Raw genomic sequence first — 18,930 nt, forward strand, 5'->3', positions numbered from 1 at the left:
ACTGTCTATAAGCTGTTATGGCAGCGCGGATGTGGTCACGTGCGTATTTATAAAAGCGCATTTACATAATAACCGAAGTACACTGATCAGATTACGTTCCGGGATTATTTTATTTATGTTTCCTTTTGAGCATGGAAGCCGATACAATTACAGGTCGAAAATCCAATAACCTAGTTATAAACCCTAACCCTTATCATAACACCAACCCTTAACTTCATCCTAACCCGAACTCTAAACAATAACTTTAACACTTATGTTAACCCTAACTCTAAACATTGTTAACCGTATCCCCAACCCTAACCTAACTTTATCACTTTTCGGGCTAATGGGTTGTTCTCACTGACGCCGACACATGTTAAAATAATTGTGAAATGATTGCCGTAGCTCTAATAATGTATTCTAACCCAATGAAAACTTTGAAGTTTTGTTTAACATTTTACACAAAAACAAATACAAGACATTATGTACTTTTGTATACTCTATCTGCTTTAAAAGAATATGTACAAATGATGTTCTTTGCAATACCCTAATAACAATGGTAAATTGCGTAAAGTAATATATAAAATTGATTATTTTAAGTTAAAGAGTTTACTAATTTGTCCAAAATTTCTTTTTGCTGTTACTTTAGAAGGTACCGGAAGAAAGTTTCCCTTAATTCAGCTATCCTTCGCGACATGCCACCAGCAAAGGATCGTGTGGTCTTTTGGATCATGGAATTCCATGTTTGGATAGAGCATGTCGTCACGAAGTTTGGTGATGCGCATCTCCGTGCCCATGTATTTGATCTTAATCTAATCCGATATTACCTGGTAGATCATACTGCAGTTACTGTCCGTTTTCCTATACACAATACACAGTGCTCTCACCATTGACGCGTGACCCCTACAAATGATCTACGTTGGAAGAATGGGCACTTGCCTAGTTAACATCACTGTGTGAAAAATAACCAGCCAATATGTTAGCTATTCTCCAAACTTCTAGCAAATATATTTCTCTAACATGACCTAAAATTACAGCTAGGTTAGATGTTCAGAAATAGTCGCACTTTTGTAAAATATGAGTGAGGGCAAGGCATAGCTAGCCAACTCCCCGTGTTAATTGAATGGAGATTTGACCGAAAATATTGGTATCGGACCGCTCACTTCTGAAGGATGCCACAAAAAACGGTACAAGCTACATTTTAACTATTCTCTGGCAATCATCATGATGAGTTTCTTATATAGTATGCCGAAATTGGGTACTGTAGGTGATTGACAAATGGTCGCACTTTTCTGATAAATAAGTGACAGTGAACATGAAATATCAGCGCCCATAAACCCAAGTTAGTAGCTAGTTAGTGGAGGCCGTCACGGGACTGATTATTGATTATTGAAGTGCCTTATTAATAGATACGCACGATTTAGGGCAAGAAAAACAAACCGGGATACTTTTGGAGATCATCATCATCATCATCATCATCATCATCATCATCATCATCATCATCATCATCGACATCATCATCATCATCACTTTCTACATTTTTTCTAAACAACATAGGGCCTACCGTTTTAATAAGATTTTTTCTTGGAATGCATGTAACTATAATTATTGTTTAGAGCGTGATGAAATAAAACATCACGATTTTCATCACAAAACAAAGTAATAGGCCTACAAAAGAAATACATTTTTCAAGAGTGATTGAATAAAACATCACGATTTTCATCACGGAACAAAGTAATACATAAGACATTGTTTGTTTGATTGCAATCAACCGCGACAGTTCGTCTCACACACATAACAATGCACTGCGATCAAATAGGTTGATGACAACATTTGATCATGGAGGTAGTAGAGAAGGAGAAAGCTCGCACACATTCTATTGTACAATCATAATTGCCGCCCTTTGAGGTTTCCAGATCAAAGTTTTGATTATGTAACACGATTATCACTTGTGTTGTATACATGCATGGTCGCACACTTGTGTGCGCTATAAATATGATGAAACAGCATAAGTCATTCTAACTTGATGAAAATGATGCACATTATGCTTTACATCTCTTTTATTGGCTAGTTTAAAAGAGGGCTCAGGACGCGGTTTATTTTGAAACCTCGGGGGAGGAACAATTGTTAAAGTTTTGGGTAAACAAATAAAATCGGACCAACCCGGGCAGTACCGGGCAACACTGAGATACATCTCGTTTGATGGGAGTATAATTCAACTCATCAATGCGCAATTTATTTTAATAAGATCTTCGTATTTTTAAAACAGTGGTTAAAACAATTTTACCCGTCCTTAAAATGTGTGTGAACTGCACTATTCCATAATAAACTATTTAGAAACATTCTGGAACAACATGTTTCAACATATTAATCGTAAAAAACATCATATATTAAATGAAATATGAATATTCAAGTTCAACAGCTAAGTAAATGTATGCGCATCCATAATACATGTTTTGCGCATACGTGATTTACTTGTTACTAAATATGAACCCCCATGAGACGGAGTCATTCCAGAAATTATCGGCGATGATCATTAGATCAAAGGTATATCTGTCTCTATTGTGTATACAATAGGATTCACGTAATGAGCTTAACGCGAGCTCACTCCTTCTCATACTACCTTCATGATTTGATTGAATGGACTGCACTGCGCCATGATTACGTGCACCGGTTCAAATCCTTTGTTTGGAGCCAATCAATAATTTCACGTACAGCCTCTATGCAAATTAGAGTTTACACACGCGGCAGCTGGGGTAATCGACCGAAGCTTGTTGCCGTTAGTGATCGAATACATGAGCTTATTTGCTTTACTGAATCGATTTACTGGATTAATTTCCTGTTAACTGGGTTTAATGCCACAAAGGTCGAATCGCCTTTGCCATGGACCATGACTGCATCATGTGTAGCAGTCTTTCTACTGCTTTGTGGGTTTTTATATTAGCTGTGCTATTTGTATGTGGGTTATGTTGTAGAATATGTAAGAAAAATAACAAGTCAAAGACAGAATAATGAAGCATAATAGGTTTAATCAGTTTTTAAACGTTGCACGAACCTACTCCCTCTGAAATTCTAGGTTGGTGAAATGCTTGATCTCCGAGAATTGAGCTAATAAATATTACAGGTTAAATGGCTAAATCTGGAAAACTAATATGATTTCTGCCATCCGGCACGACCGTAGTTTTTTGTAATCATCTTCAACAAGATGTATTAAAGGCACAGGCTCTTATATACTGATTTGATTGGTCTAAAATATTTTTCATTATTTAGCTAGGCGATATGAGTATGGATTATGTGAAATAAAGAAAGTTAATAGAAAAAATCGCGAAAGTGTCCTTTTTCACCCATTTGTCCTAAAGTTGACTGATTGTTAAGGACGCTTATCTAATTTTTAGCGATGCACGTAGTCTCCTTCACAACCGGTTTCTGTCTCCTTCACAACCTGTTTCTACAAGTCCTATATACGACGTGCCTATGTATATTTAGGACTGACACACGCCAATATGTAATCAATAGGAAATACACATGTCGGACATTTGAAAATAACTCTTTTAAATTTGATATATAAAATCTCGGGAGCACGGTGGCCTAGCGGAACGGGCACTGACTCATAATCAGAAGGTTGCGGGTTCGAGCCCCGGCGACGCCATCGTGTTGTGCCCTTGAGTAAGGCACTTTATCTCGATTACTCCTCTCCACCCAGGTGTCTAAATGGGTACCGGCATTCTTAAATGCTGGGAAGGTAACAGACTCGCTGTAGAGGAGGTGTAGCGATCCCCCTATAGCAACATTACATGGAGGAGTCTGGCCCAATCGCCAATGAAAGAGAGATGGGCACTCCGATCACTGTTTATACAGGATCGTCTCCTTTACCTTTTTTTATATAAAATCTGTACCCACCTCATTGTGCTAATTAATCAAAGACTCTATTGAAACAAAATTAAAATCAATTGACTTTTAGTGTCCAAAAAGGCAAAATTACCGTTAAACTTCCGCCAAATTCTGCTTCTGCTTCTACTCATATACTGGCTGGACTCGGGTAGAGTATGACGACATGCTTGTGAAGCCCTCGGGCGGGTGCAGAATTCGAATCGGGAATGAAATTACTCGACCTTTTTTGCTATCAAAAACTGAAATCCCACCCACGGAAAGAGAAGACCTGGACGCCCTAGGACAACTTTGAAGAATGTTATTTCAAAGGGACTTGGATAGACTTGGCACCAGGTGGTCTGAGGAAGAAGCTGCTACCAAGGACCGGGCCATATGGAAGTTTCTCCTACGTAGGCAGGAGGTACAGAAATCCCGGGACAGAAATATATACATTATGTGGTGTTAAAATAATTACTGGTTACAGGTTATGGCATTTTTTATGCGCATGATGTAAATCATAGGTTACAAATTGTGTTCTATTTTGGAACTATCATTGCCATAAATTATGATTAATGAACCCAAATAAATCAAACATCAAATGAGAATAATCGAGCTTTTATTAATTAAAAGGGATAAAAAAGAGGGGGGTGGTACCAAGATTACAGCATTACAAAATATTCAATACATGTAGGCCTATATCTAAAATCATAAACACGCCCGGGAAACACACACTAGCGCATAATATCACGATCATGCTTTATAATATTGTACAAACTGTAAAATTCCACTGTCGTGTGTTTTAATATAAGTAGATTTTAAAGTTCATATCACAGAACTATAAAGTCCCTTTGATATTATTATATAAGTTTATTTTCTCATCTCCATTCGCCGTCGTACCAGTGGGATGTCAAAATCTATCGTTTCCAGGTAGATCTATCGTTTCCAGTTCATGCTCTCTGCGTTCAGAACCACGATATAAAAATGATCACAACATAAAGTCAAATGGTTACAAACCATGCGTGAATTTTTCTTTCTTTATTTATTTATCTATTTATTATTTATTTGGCAAAATTGACAACAATACAGAAAATAACAAATATGCAATCAATCATCATCACATGAAACATACAACCAAGCCAATGAGCCAGGATAACCCATAAAGTTGGCTAAATATGCCAACTTATTTCTAATGGGGTCCAAAATGAAAAGGTGCCTGCTAAAGGGAGATTAAAACATAGCCACAAAAGAAGGGACAAAAGAGAAATAACTTAAACATATTCAGCCATTTCCTGGTTCATTGAGATAAGTGGGATTTGACATGGGAATTGAAGGAACTCTTGTTTGTGATAGACATGATGTGAATAGGTAAAGAGTTCCAGTCAAGGTTACCTTGATAAAAGAAGGAGTTGGAAGCAGGGCCTCTGAATCTGGGGACATGGACATTATGTGAGTGACGGTGGTTTTAGTGAAAAACTGATCAAAGTAAGTGGGACCCATTGCATAGAAAACATTGAACATGTGATTGAGTCGGAGTTGTTTGACTCTGTCATGGATTTTCAAAAGCTTAATGGAATCCAAGTGAACCTGACCAATATGCTCTCTGGGAGACAAGTTGAGAATGAAACGAGCCAGTTTATTTTGGATAATTTGTAATTTGCGTTGATAGTGTTTGTTAAGGCCTGAATACCATGATGTGCAACAATAGTCTATATGGCATTGTAAAAGAGCAGAGCAGAGATTTTTCCGTAAATTCTGATTGAGATATTGAACATGTCTGTAAAGAAATTTGAGTTTATCAGTAACTTTGTTAATTATAGACCTAACCATAATGTCTCCAGAGAGGTATTGGCCAAGTGTCACTCCCAGGTATTTGATGGACGTTTGGGCTTTGATAGTTTGATTATTGTAGGAAATCTGAAAATCACCGACCTTGCCTAATTTTGATCTGGTCCCAAATAGAATACACTCAGTGTTTCCCACATGAAGCGACAACTTGTTATTGATCAACCAGTTATTGCAAGAAGATAAATCAGAACTCAGGCTATGAGAAATGACCCCAGGATCCTTATGGGATGAAATAATCAGCTATAGCAGAGATAAAGCAATGGTCCCAGCAACCAGCAAGTTACTAAAGTATGCCGTATGGCGCAATCGATACCATTGATAGCTAACTTATACAGTGATTGATTTTCTTGACTAGTTAAATGCTACCTGGTCAGTGGCCTGACGGTGTTTTTAGAATTCCCTAATATTGAAACTAATATAATGAATGCAGCAATTAATATTGCCTATTCTTTGAATAAGTTCATCAGGATTGTTTGAAATCAAATATTGGTCAATTGTGGCAACGTGGTCAACCGCGATGAAGGGACATGCTCACTCAATCATGTATATGACCAGCTACTGCAAAGAACTGTGCACTCTGGAGATGAGAGTAGGAGTGTTGCTGGTTCATCACATTACTGATGAAGTCTTCCGTAGGAAGATGAAACGTCTAAAAACGTAAGTAATCAAGTGGATTTGTAAAGCACAATTTACCAATATTTAATATTGCCTATTGTTTTAATATACTCGAAGTATATGGCGCATAATGTACTTAAGCAAATGCATTCGTCAAGATAATCGCAGTTGCCATGGAGTTATTGTATTTAGCAATATTGCATCTTGACTAATGTATTGCACTCAGTTCATTATCCTTATCACAATTAGTCATATCTTCATGTACTTACTTATCATTTTGAATAGAAGAATGCAAGAAAATATAAATACAACACCAAAATATAAATGAAAAGTTCGAAATATATTTGGTTTATAAAATTCATGTGACCGTGATGAGGCTCGAACTCACCATCCTTCGATCTATAGTCTAAAGCGCTCATGTACCAAAGTCCTATGCCTTATCAAGTGAGCTATGCTCGTGAGATACGAAATAAAGATAAAATAATACATTGTATACCTGCTTGTGTCGGTAATTGATTTGCTCAAATTCCATAATGATATGAAATTGTGGAGGGCGCTAGCATGAAATTTGCTATCATCACAGCCGCTACTATATGCTTGTAGACAGGTTTGTACGGTAATACTGCTACGGAAGAAGATCTAAGTAAAAGGCTAAGAGCGGTTGAGGAAGCGCATGACAACTGCAAGCATAGACAAAGCTGGAAGCTAATTAATGAAATAACTGGAAGGAAATCATCAGTGAAAGGTCAAAGGTCAGCTGAAGGGAGACACGCAGAATGAAATGATTAACAACTGGTTCACTCACTTTAAAGATCTCCTAGGTATCCCTCCTGAAATAGATGGAGGATATTGTACCGGTGGCTAAGGATCTAAACATCAATGTGGCACCATTTAGTCAGGAGGAATATGTAATCTTTTCAAAATTAATTTCCAATCGCTTTTCAAAATCGCAAATCGGCAAGGAGGTGCAACGTTTAAAAATTGACTAAACCTATTATGCTTCATTATTCTGCCTTTGAATTGTTATTTTTCTTACACATTCTACAACATAACCCACATACAAATAGCATAGCTAATATAAACCCCATGATGCAAAGCACTAGAAAGGCCGCTACATCTACAAGGTAATATTGGATTAGATTAAGTTCAAATACATGGGCACGGAGATGCTCATCACCAAACTTCATGACATGTTCTATCCAGAAGACCACGCGATCCTTTGCCGGTGGCATGTCCCGAAGAATAGCTGAATTAAGGGCAACTTTCTTCCGGTACCTTGCAAAGTAAAAGAAAAAGATATGTTGCACAAATTAGTATTCAATACAACTACAGGGTGTCCCAGAAAATATTACCGAGTGAAGAAAATTGAACGTACGTCGAGAAATAGACATCAGAATAAAAATAAATGAAAAAAAAACGAAAATTTTATTTGATTTAGTTGACTGGTTGCGAAGAAATTAACCATTACATAATGCGTGCATCAATGCAGTTCATTCCAAGTTTGATCAACGGGCGTTGTTTTCATACTCACTCACCGCTTCCTAAAGTTTGTGTATCTCATTAAATTTAGTCCACATCATCTATATTATAATCCGACTGTGTTAAGTTAGTCATGCTTTCACTGAAGATAAATAACAGTTTGTCCGAGAAAACTTTGATTTCTGCGATTGGAACTTTCCAACTTGAATTCTTTAGGTTGTGTAAATATGTTATATTGTAAAGAACATTTAAGCCAAGAATGACAATGATCAAGTGTTTACAGCTTTACGTGTTTCCTGATACCATGCAACATAAATATTGAAGTTTTAAAAGATTTAAACTTTGTATTACAATTTCTTGGAAATATTCCCAAAGCATTAATGTGTGTGAGAAATTTTTAAGCCAGCTGGAATTACTCTTTATGCAACATTTATATCAACATTAACGAAAACAGATATTTACAAGTACCGAGCATCATCTTACATGCAAGCTTTGATTTTCAATATCGTGCAGGTTTTCAAATTTGAACAATATCTAATAAAATGTTTTGCAAGAAACAGATTGTTTGTTAATAAAAATTCCTTTAAAAAGGAACAGGGCGAGCAAATGAGGAAGTGTCAAGATAAAGATGTAGTAATTTTATTGTTTGAACTGTTTCTATAATTCGCATCGATCATAATGATCTTGCAATGAGACTGTACAGTGTATGGACAGTGTAGCCTATTTGTCTAATCATTTTGACTATTTAATTCTGACCATTGTGATTTAAACAGGCTTTCAGATGAGCTACGGTGTACCAAGTGATAAGGCCGGCCACGTATAATGAATTCTATGGTCTGCATTGTGTGTTTTCTCTTCAATCATTTTGTTGAATGCCATAATAATTATTTAATAATCAACATGATCAAATGAAAAAGGTGGATTCACTTTAGTCATTTTATTTATAATTGATAGAATAATACAATAATTCATTTGTTTACCTACCTATTTATAATACACTAAGCCAAAAAAGAAACTTATAATTTTTCACAAGGTCATATCTTAAAATCCTGTCCATCAAAATGAACTAAAATTACACACAGGATTGCCTCAATACTCTACTCTAAACACATGTCAGTAAGCAATCAGTTGGTCAACTGACACAACCGCAAAATGCACTGATATGGAACAACTTCCTGAACCACGTTCACAGCCCTTTTGGCACCCAGCAAAAGAAATCTGTGAGAATTGCATTTGGAATCGCAGGTCACAGCCAACAATTTTAACAACATTAAGTTAAAAACATTAAAGAGAGTCAAAACAAACTTACCAGGATCATCATGTCACATGTCCAAACAAATAATGAAGTCCTTTAGTGACAGGAAGCATGGGGCAATCTTCCCCAGGATATCATCAGAAACTTGGTTGGAAGCATGAAAAGCGCACGATGGACATACCCGTTACTAAAGGACTTCATTATTTGTTTGGACATGTGACATGATGATCCTGGTAAGTTTGTGATCTGTTTGTATCTGTTGGTAAGTTTGTGACCTGTGAGTCAAGATGCCGTTCTCACAGATTTCGTTTGCTTGGTACCAATGGGGCTGTGAATGTGGTCCAGGAAGCTGTTCCATATCAGTACATTTTGCTATTATGTCAGTTGGACAACTGCTTAGTTACTGACATGTGTTTAGAGTAGAGTATTGAGGCAATCCTGTGTGTAATTTTGGTTAATTTTGGTGGACAGGATTTTAAGATACGACCTTGTGAAACATTATAAGTTTCTTTTTTGGCTTAGTGAAATGGGGGTATATTGTTCAATAGGCCTACATGTATAAATTATGGCCATATCGTAGATAGGCCCTGAGGCCCTGAAATTGAATCGGATTTTTCCCGTTGAAAAAACAAAACTGATGTTTAAGAAATCAATTATTTCATTAATGACATTTTGAGTCATTTTTATCCATAAAACGATACAGGATATAGGATATTGTTACTTTGACTTTTACGTCCATAAAGGTTTTAATCATAGACCCTGGAAATAGGGTCTATGTTTTAATCATGTATCAATACACTCGCATCTCATGCTGTGCTGGTCTCCAGGAGGTCTGCAAATGTAAGAACGCCTGATTATAACCATTATAGCGTTGATATGCTGTGGAAATAATTATAGGCCTGGCATATAACTTTTAATGTCATATTTCCTTCAAACCATAACTTTTGAAATTCTCACTCGTTTTCATTCGTTGAAACGGCCAAACATACTCTCGTTTTCTTACAAATCGAATATCAGGTCTTGCATATATTTTCACCGTAAAAAGTTCCGCAAAGTAATTCAAACCAATGCTAGTACCCAGTATGGGAACAAACCAAAAGATCGATGACGTCCAATAAACGTAACTAGTTTCGTTTCTCAGCCGACCCCTCCTCCCTACCAGAAACTTAATAATGAAATGTTGAAAGTTTTGACATAATAATAATAATAATGACACATTTTTCAGACCGATGTTTTTGTACAAACGTAATCGAGTATTTTACCCTCCCCTAAACGAAACTAGTTTCGTTTATAGGACGTCATCGATCTTTTGGTTTGTTCCTTAAATCTCTTTAGCAAACAAAGACGATCTCCGAATTAGACAGCTAGCTCTTAGCTGGCGAAAAAGGACCGCATGTTGACATAAATTAATTGACTGTGAGCTTGACAAATAAATTCGGTGTGTGAATAGTTAATTCGTTGACCGACTATCAGTTGGCACGGTAAATTAATCTGTTTACGCCCTAGTGGTACAAAATGTACCTTGCGCCCAACGTTACGTAAAAACTAGCAATCATGCTTGACAAACAAAGAAATGAAAATAATCTGTTGCAACCAGGAGGGTGAAAGTGCATAGGAACAATGCCGGAAACTACGTCACGCTATTGTTCGACCTAGGCTACATCATTTTTAACGCATGCGTGTTCGTCAATACAGCCTTAGACTCCTCCACCTTCGCAACACGGTACGTGGAGTGATTGGAATCACACTGACGGCGGAGGAGAATACCAGTTTAATCCTATCAAGCATATAATACCTGAACAATCATCGTCATTTGATCTATTTACTACAGAATATATTGTATACTCAAAATATAATTTTACAATTGTAAACCTGTTAACTTGTATATTTGTGTACTAAAATATAAGGACATGTGAATAAAATCATGTCGAAGACAAAATGGCCGCTAATCCGCCTATTGTGAGACCTAGGATATATATTTCAAAAGAGGGCAGCAGACTAGGATGCCTATCCCTTTGTCTATTATTCCTGTTGCAACTTTCGGATTTGCATACAAGTAATTCTAGTTCTACAACAACAGGTTTTATTATTTCTTTTAATATAAACACATTGCTGCCTAAAATGACATTATAGCACTGATTAGATATCAAAATGAAGTAATAATTACAAATTTTCATGAACACTATCGCCTCTGTAATTTCCCGAGTATATAGACAGCACGATATTTTTCTGCAACGCTGTGACCAATATGTATGTCAAAACCCAGCGCAAATGGCGAGAAATGCTCCGCATTTCTCGCCCAAAAAGAACGAAAAGGATTTCACCGAACAGAAATTATGAAGCCCATTGACAATTAACCACTAGTGCGCATTGTGTTGAATGGTCTTTCTTTCAAACTTGGAATGAAGTGAATTGACGCATGCGTTATGTAATCGCTCATTTCTTCGTAATCAGCCAACCGATTCCAGTAAAATTGGCGAATAAGATACATAATTAAATGAGCTATACGCAGATATTTAGATATTTGGATTCTGAGTTACATTTCTCGACCTATGTCCAAATGTATTCGCCCGGTAATTTTTTCTGGGACACCCTGTATACTGAGCAATTGTTACATAATCATTTCTAATCTTACAAATGAATGTTCTTTTATTCACTGTACTGTACACGTATTTTGGATATAACATTCTATTCAGTTTCCTAAAAAGTGGCACAAAAGGGTTCGAAACCAACGAAACAAAGGGTATGCAAAAGCAAAAAACTGCTCCCTTGACGTTGATGTAAGCATCATGTCACAACAGTAGGGCCTATTTTCTAATTGACAAAGATGGCGCTTTCCAGTTGCACGATCTTTTTTTGAGACAGGCTGTAGACCAGCCACAGACTATCCAGTGGAAACCTTAACGTGCATGCCCCATGCGTTAATAATTGCAAAATCGCAGTTGTGTGTATCTTAGGTCGAACAATGGCGTTACCTGGGGACCCGAAATTGCCCTTACGAACTCTGACCCTCCTCAGCCCCTGGTAGCACCAAATACGTACATGGGCATCAGAAGTCGATCAAGTCATGTGTACTGATGCACACGCGACCCGTTGTCTTGCGGATATTATATGCACACAACGTTGTCTTGAACAGTATAATGCCGTAAATACGTCATCAAAAGGAAACACACATAAAATACTCCCGTAATCTGATAGTAAAACTAATTTTACTTTATCAACTGTAGGTCAAAAACTGGTCAGAAATCTTACCAAAATGTTGCTTTTAAAGTCATATCTTCATGTACTTACGTATCATTTTGTAAGACTTCCTTTATCGCTTCATAAAAGCTTTTTGCTGTGATAGTAGCTGGGTCAAGACGCACACCCATCCCTTTTGAGACTACTCTCGCGGCTGTGTCTGTCTGATCTGGAGCCAATACCGGCATAAGAATCATTGGGACGGCGTTGTACAGAGCTTCATAGGCACCATTCAAACCTCCGTGACCGATATAGAGACGGGTCTTGGCATGACCTATAAATGTGTAACCATGGTATTACATATTTAAAAGAATTCACAAAAATGAAATTGAGAGAGAAAAAACCTGTGCCTCAATACAAAAATGAAAGGCGCCATTATTCGGTATCGGTCAAGGGTCTGCTGGTCTTAACTTTGGAATGGGATACATTATAGGCAATTCGGTTACAGCAAACTTAGCGGACTGGGGTTCTTACTTGGTGAGGAGCAAATTCGACGACTACTAAACTCACTCGCTTCTCACCAGTGCGGTTCGGGTTCAATTCCCGCGTTGCCACTTGTGAGTTTTGGTTGCCGATCCATGCTCTTCTTTGCAGGTTTTTCTCCCGGTGCTTCGGTTCTCCTCCTACTTCTCAGATCCACCAACAGACTTCCTCCCATATTCGGTTGACATCCCTTAATTTAGTAGTATTTGAGCACTATTGGGCTTTACCTGGCTTCGACCGAATGTTATAAAAAAAGTTGAAAGAAGCCTAATAGGGTTATAGATTTTGGGGTATGATTTGGGTTAAGGGGAGTCGGAGCCAAGTTGATAGAAGCCTTTAGGGTTATTGATTTGGGGTTATGATATGTGTTGTAAGTGGTGCGTGAGCGAGCGGTGTTTTCGCTAAACTTGAAATATTGAGACAATTATGGGTAGACTAGGTTTTGTTAGTCGAAATCAATTTTCATTATCTAAATCAATATATTATTTAAAAATAACACTTTGATGTTTTGCCCAAGTTCATTCTACAAATCATATAAACATCTGAAAAAAAAGCAATTACCCCTTTTAAATAACGGCCATAATTTCAAATACGGGTTATTGTATTATAGAATTTATTTCTGCACATTTTGACACCTCATTTGTAGCAATTGTCTAAATATTGACGTCGCAGCGTACATTTAAATCAATGGAGTCCAAGATTTGAAAGTTACAGTAAATTCTATTGATTTGTATTCAGTATAATGGAAGGAAATCTGTGTAATGATATCTGAGCATTTTGTATTGTTGTAAGGGCAACTTTAAAATCTGGACCTCACTACATTAAATTGACCGGTGTTTTATTGTTTTCTGGTTTATCGTATCAAATGAGGTGTCAAAATGCGCAGAAATAAATTCTGCTTCCAACGCATTTATGTGTCGATAATGTACATTGTATTATAGATACAGCACCTGGATCTTACACGTGTTCTTTTATAAAATTGTAATTCTCAAACAGTTGAATATATCACAATTTTGATGAACGATTTCAAATCATTACGCATAAATAGTGTATTGGAAACAAAACCTGGAGTTTACCTGACAACAAATCGAATTTTCTTGTAATAGCAACACCATATGGGATACTGATCATGCGCAAATCATAGAATAGAAATCTGCGGCAGGCTCTGTGGTATCTCAAAACGTGTAAATGGTATGCTTAGCCTGAGTCGCTGGGCTCGAACAAAATCTCGAACAAAATCGCCATGCGCATCTGTTGAAAACCGAGAGGATTCGCCGTACTATCACGGCAATGTTTGACACGAAGATAATAGGGATGATGACGCTGTGGGGGGGGGAGGGGTAATTACTTATTTTCAGATGTTTACTTTGAAAACTTGCTTGATTTATTGTTGTGAATGAGTTATCTACGTTTTACAAAGTGTTGATGTTTCTGCCCTCTTTACAACATGCCGGAAGAGCCACAGGACCTATAAAAGTATATCTGTGATATTTGAATATTCTACACACTCGCCATGAAATGATCAATGCAATATTTGCCAAAGCTCACTACCATACGCAAGATGCTGTGAACTACCAAATCGCAACAGTTTAAAAAAGTTGCAAACCTTATAAAGAACCCTCAACAATGCTCAAGAGAAACGCATGGGTGCTATAAAAGGAGATCTTCAAGTCTAGAAATAACAGATGTCGTTTCTGCCCCATGTGCATGATTTCTCGTCTCGTCTACATGAACCGCAAGAGATATGGAAATATAAATGCGATCATTGGCTTTCCTAATATAAAATCATAGTATTTTAAAGTAAGATCGAGATCTCGACCCTTTAATTTAGTTTGAAACAAGTGACGCGTCTTGATGCTATTAACAAATGTCCTACACGCTCACCTGGATGTTATTGCGTTTAATAAGTGTACTCAACGTTATAACTAGCAAATATAACAACCAAATTCAGTGCGAATTACAGTTTTTAGTGTAACCGAGGTTGCTATTAAGAAAAACGATAACACGTTTACCTAGCAAATCACTTTGAGGTATCCATTTGAGTATCTTGATATTAGATCCCAGATTGGTGGGTAGTTCACCAGTATGGCGCCAAATAATTCTCTGTGGTAGTCTGCTGAACACTTTCGCTATTATTTCTGTTTTCCGGTGATCAGCCAAACAACCAACCGTAGATCCCAGTGTGAAAATGATGATTCCATGATTGCCAGAACCCTGGACAAAATCTTCCAGATCCTGGAATATAATAATAGAGGAGTACTAAAATAATCAATACGATTTAGGGGCATTGGGAAGAGGGGGCAAAAAACATGGATGGGCAAGGCAGGGTTGTAGAATTATCCGGAAATGAAAAGGCACAGTGTTTATATATTTATTTCTTTGTTTATTATTTTATTTTCCTTTGTTTTCTTTTCTTTGATTCTTTGTTTGTTTACTTGCTTCTACGGCACGTGAACGTCCTTGGAACGAATACCCTTCAGCACACAAAAAATATTTTTAAATTGGTATAAACGTGTTATAAACGGGTTTTGGTGTTGGTCAAAACGTATTAATAACATTTAAATGTCGGGTTATATAAAACATGAAAACATTTTAAAAATGTTTTATTATGATGAAAAAATACTATTTGTCTGTCCAATTAACTTAGACACCCAGTTTTTGTTACTTATTTGAAAAAATATCCACTTTTAAAGAAAGTCATGAAAGAAAAGTGTTAACATTCGCTGAGACCTAACGGGATTTTTGTGTTTCCAAAGCATTGAGTGAGAGTTTACCAGAAATTCTATTGAAATTGGAAGGTTTTTCTCAACACTTTAAAAATAATCCTGTAGAAGTTGGGTACATTATTTTGGAAGGTCTCATTATACAGATTTGTAGGTATGGTGATTTTGGATAGTGAATGAATGAATAGTAAATTAATTATACTTCTCACCAAAAACATTTTATAAAAATGAAAAATATAATTCAGTTCATAAAATGCAGACAGTGTTTCTAATTGGCATATTTATTCTTAGTGTATTAACTATAAGTGATCCCAGCTGTCCCTCAACCAATTACAACAATTCGGCGCGGTATTTGAATCTTCTTCTGTGTATACTTTTGGCTTGGCCCAATTCTAAGAAAATACCAATTGTATGCACTATAAAAGTTCTGATGTTATTGGTGAGGAGTATAATTCACAATACACTCCAGACGCATAGCAACTTGCCCTATCATTTGTCATAATGCACCAACTGTGACATCTTTTGAGTTATAGAGGTTGTGCATGGAATTATTGATTGGCTCCAAACAAAGGATTTGAACCGGTGTCCTTCACCGAAATCATGGCACAGTGCAGTCCATTCAATCAAATATTGTCATCAACCTATTTGATCGTAGTGTATTTGTTATGTGTGTGAGAAGACCTCTCGCAGTAGATTGCAAACATGCTTTTGTTGAATGCATTTGAGTAGACCGCATTTATTGTGAATTAGTAAAAGGATCAAAGAAAAAAGGGTGGAATCACTGATCAATATGCATGATTACAATGTTCAAACACCCCTTACTGTAAATAGATTATCCCATCAAAAGTTTCAAGTCATTAGGAATATTCGGCTGGACCCAGATATCTTGCTGTAAATCGGTCAAAATTGAATAAAAGTAGACAAGGAAGAATATTTTTTCATCGCTTTACTAATAATTTCTGTTAGGTCTGACCGTGTTTAGCAACTTTTCTTTCATGACTTTTTTTCCAAAGTGAAAACTTTTCGAAATATATCCTAAAAACCGGGTGTCTAAGTTATTTGGATAGACAATACTAACAACAACCGTTTAAAAAAAGTCATTATACACTTTAAACACGTTTTATACACTTTAAACGTTTGCTGTTGAACATTTTGTGTTTGCTGGGCCCGCGATTAGGAACACTTTGATTTGCACAACAAACAACAAAATATTTGCATTTTGTAACGTTTGTAAGGCACCACGTTCAATTTGGTCCTATAGAACTATCGGTGCCCGATTGGGCACCGATGACTCTTAACATCGCTCCCTGGAGATATAATAAATTGTATCAAGCATAATAATTAAGAGTTGCATAGTGTTACTGTTTTTCATTTAAATAAAAAACAAATGCATTGTACAAATATTAAGGGTATGATAAAAAGTGTCATCGGTGCCTAAATGTATACCACACCATATATGAACATACTACTATAATAATACCTGTTCCAACGGTAATGGTTCCTTTAAAGCCATCCCTCCAGATCTGACATAGTTCGGCATCGTCGGGTGTGGGTATTCCAGACTTAAATCTGAATAACTTATCCAGAGAGACGCTTTCCCCATTACATCAAGAATGTCTGAATCAATATCAATACCTTGCTCTTTTTGGATAGCTCTGTAATCTGCCAGTAACAAATACGGGTAAATAAATCGCTGCAAAAATCTCAAGAGTACATTTTCAACCCGCTCAAAGAATGTCATCTTGTCAGATAGTCCGACGTTTAACTCTGGTACATACGAAAGTTCGGAAGGAAAACCAAAGATTCTAGATCGAAAATATGGGGATTCTCTGGATGTGGTGACTGCGACAAATGGCGTGTCCAAATACCTCGCAACAAGTGCGTCACAAGGATACAATACATCCATTACAATTAGGTTAAAGTTATAAGACTTAAGTTTCAGAAGTAATTCCGTATGGTTGAATAAATCACGACAGTCACGGGTAGATATTTTAGCCTCACCATAATCGAGCTTAAAACCAGCCAATCCGATGCCATTATCGAGCATTTCATTATTAAGAAAATTAACTTTCTGCGACAATTGTTCCGGATTGCGGAGATTATACCATGAAGAATCGACTCCGTTGAAATCTTTCACATACGGAGAGTCCTTCATCAAAGCATTTCCGAGCAGATGTATCTGATGTCCCTTTGTGGATAACTCATTTGCTATCACGGCCAAAAGTGGGTAATGACTTTTCGCGAAAAATGAAGGCAAAATAAATAATATTTTGCCATTCGATGTATATTCGTTTGAACCATTATCATCTTGGCGACAAAAACACCTTGTTTGTGTTATAAAAATGATGAGCAGCAGTAATGTATACATGTTTTTTGACGCGCCTGGCATACGTTTTATAAAACTACCTCTTGTCTTGTCTTGTCTTGTCTTGTCTTGTCTTGTTTGCACTGTACCAACCGCCGCCGCTTGGCTATAAACGTGTAGTCCCTCTTGCATGCAGTTACAAAATTAAATTGATGATGACCTCCAGAACTACATGTTCATGGTACCTTATGTTGGCGATGATTGGCCATTGATATACCCTAGTTCCTGTATTCATTCATTTCATTTCATTTGATTAGAAAAAGCATCGTGGCCCTAAGGCCAAATTGAGCAATTTTTACATTAATTAAAAGACATCAAAATATTACTAAATTACAAATACAAAATATATAAGCAACAAATTTAAATTCCAATAATGCAAGATAAAAGATGAAAAATATTGCACATATCAAGCATAAATGGATATTGCTACATAATAAAACATCAGCATGCAGGTGTGAGTCGGTTCCGGGAGTCGGTATTGAAAACCAGAATAGGTCAGCTGGTCAGTGCCCTTTGATGGCTGTTTGAAATACACTTGGCACCTTTGAGCAGTATTTTTGTGGGGCCTGAGATCACAGCAAATACGTCAAATTGCATTCATTGGAAATTGGATATTAATTGGAAATTCGCGATATAATGAAAACTTTATTAAATTTAATATTAAAAATTGAAGTAAACTAGATAGACATTATCAATCTAATGCTTTGTACTGAAAGTGTATGTAGCTGGGATTAAAATTTTGAGGTCTTTTGGGAAACTTATGTATGTCTTTAAAATACGAAAAATGTCAACATTTTCATATGATGGTCTGTTTTCCTCATAAATAGGACCTAGCATCAGTGATTTATTTCACCAAAGATATCAAGGTTCATGGTCTCCTAGCAAACACAAAAAGTTTTTGAAAACTTTCTGCAAAGCATCCTAACATAATGTCATTTGAAAATGACATTATGATTATTTAAAAATGTTAACAAAATATTTTGCAAAAGTGTTTGCCAAAAAATACTTTACAATAACATTTTTACAACCGTTTTAAAAATAACCTGTAGTCTTTTTTTCTTCATAATAAACGTTTT

At 36.5% G+C, this 18,930-nt stretch overlaps 1 protein-coding gene across 1 annotated transcript; it reads right to left on the reverse strand.

The window, feature by feature from the left end:
* Positions 1-7,313: 7,313 nt before the first annotated feature.
* Positions 7,314-17,230, reverse strand: LOC140172055 (UDP-glucuronosyltransferase 2C1-like). The gene is made up of 4 exons (XM_072195402.1): positions 16,970-17,230; positions 14,779-15,001; positions 12,335-12,557; positions 7,314-7,584 (listed from the first exon to the last, which is right to left on the reverse strand). The coding sequence occupies exons 1-4, from the start codon at positions 17,228-17,230 to the stop codon at positions 7,314-7,316; spliced, it is 978 nt and encodes a 325-aa protein (XP_072051503.1).
* Between the last annotated feature and the right edge of the window lie 1,700 nt (positions 17,231-18,930).

Source organism: Amphiura filiformis, chromosome 15 (assembly GCF_039555335.1).
Source record: "Amphiura filiformis chromosome 15, Afil_fr2py, whole genome shotgun sequence".
NCBI lineage: Eukaryota > Metazoa > Echinodermata > Ophiuroidea > Amphilepidida > Amphiuridae > Amphiura > Amphiura filiformis.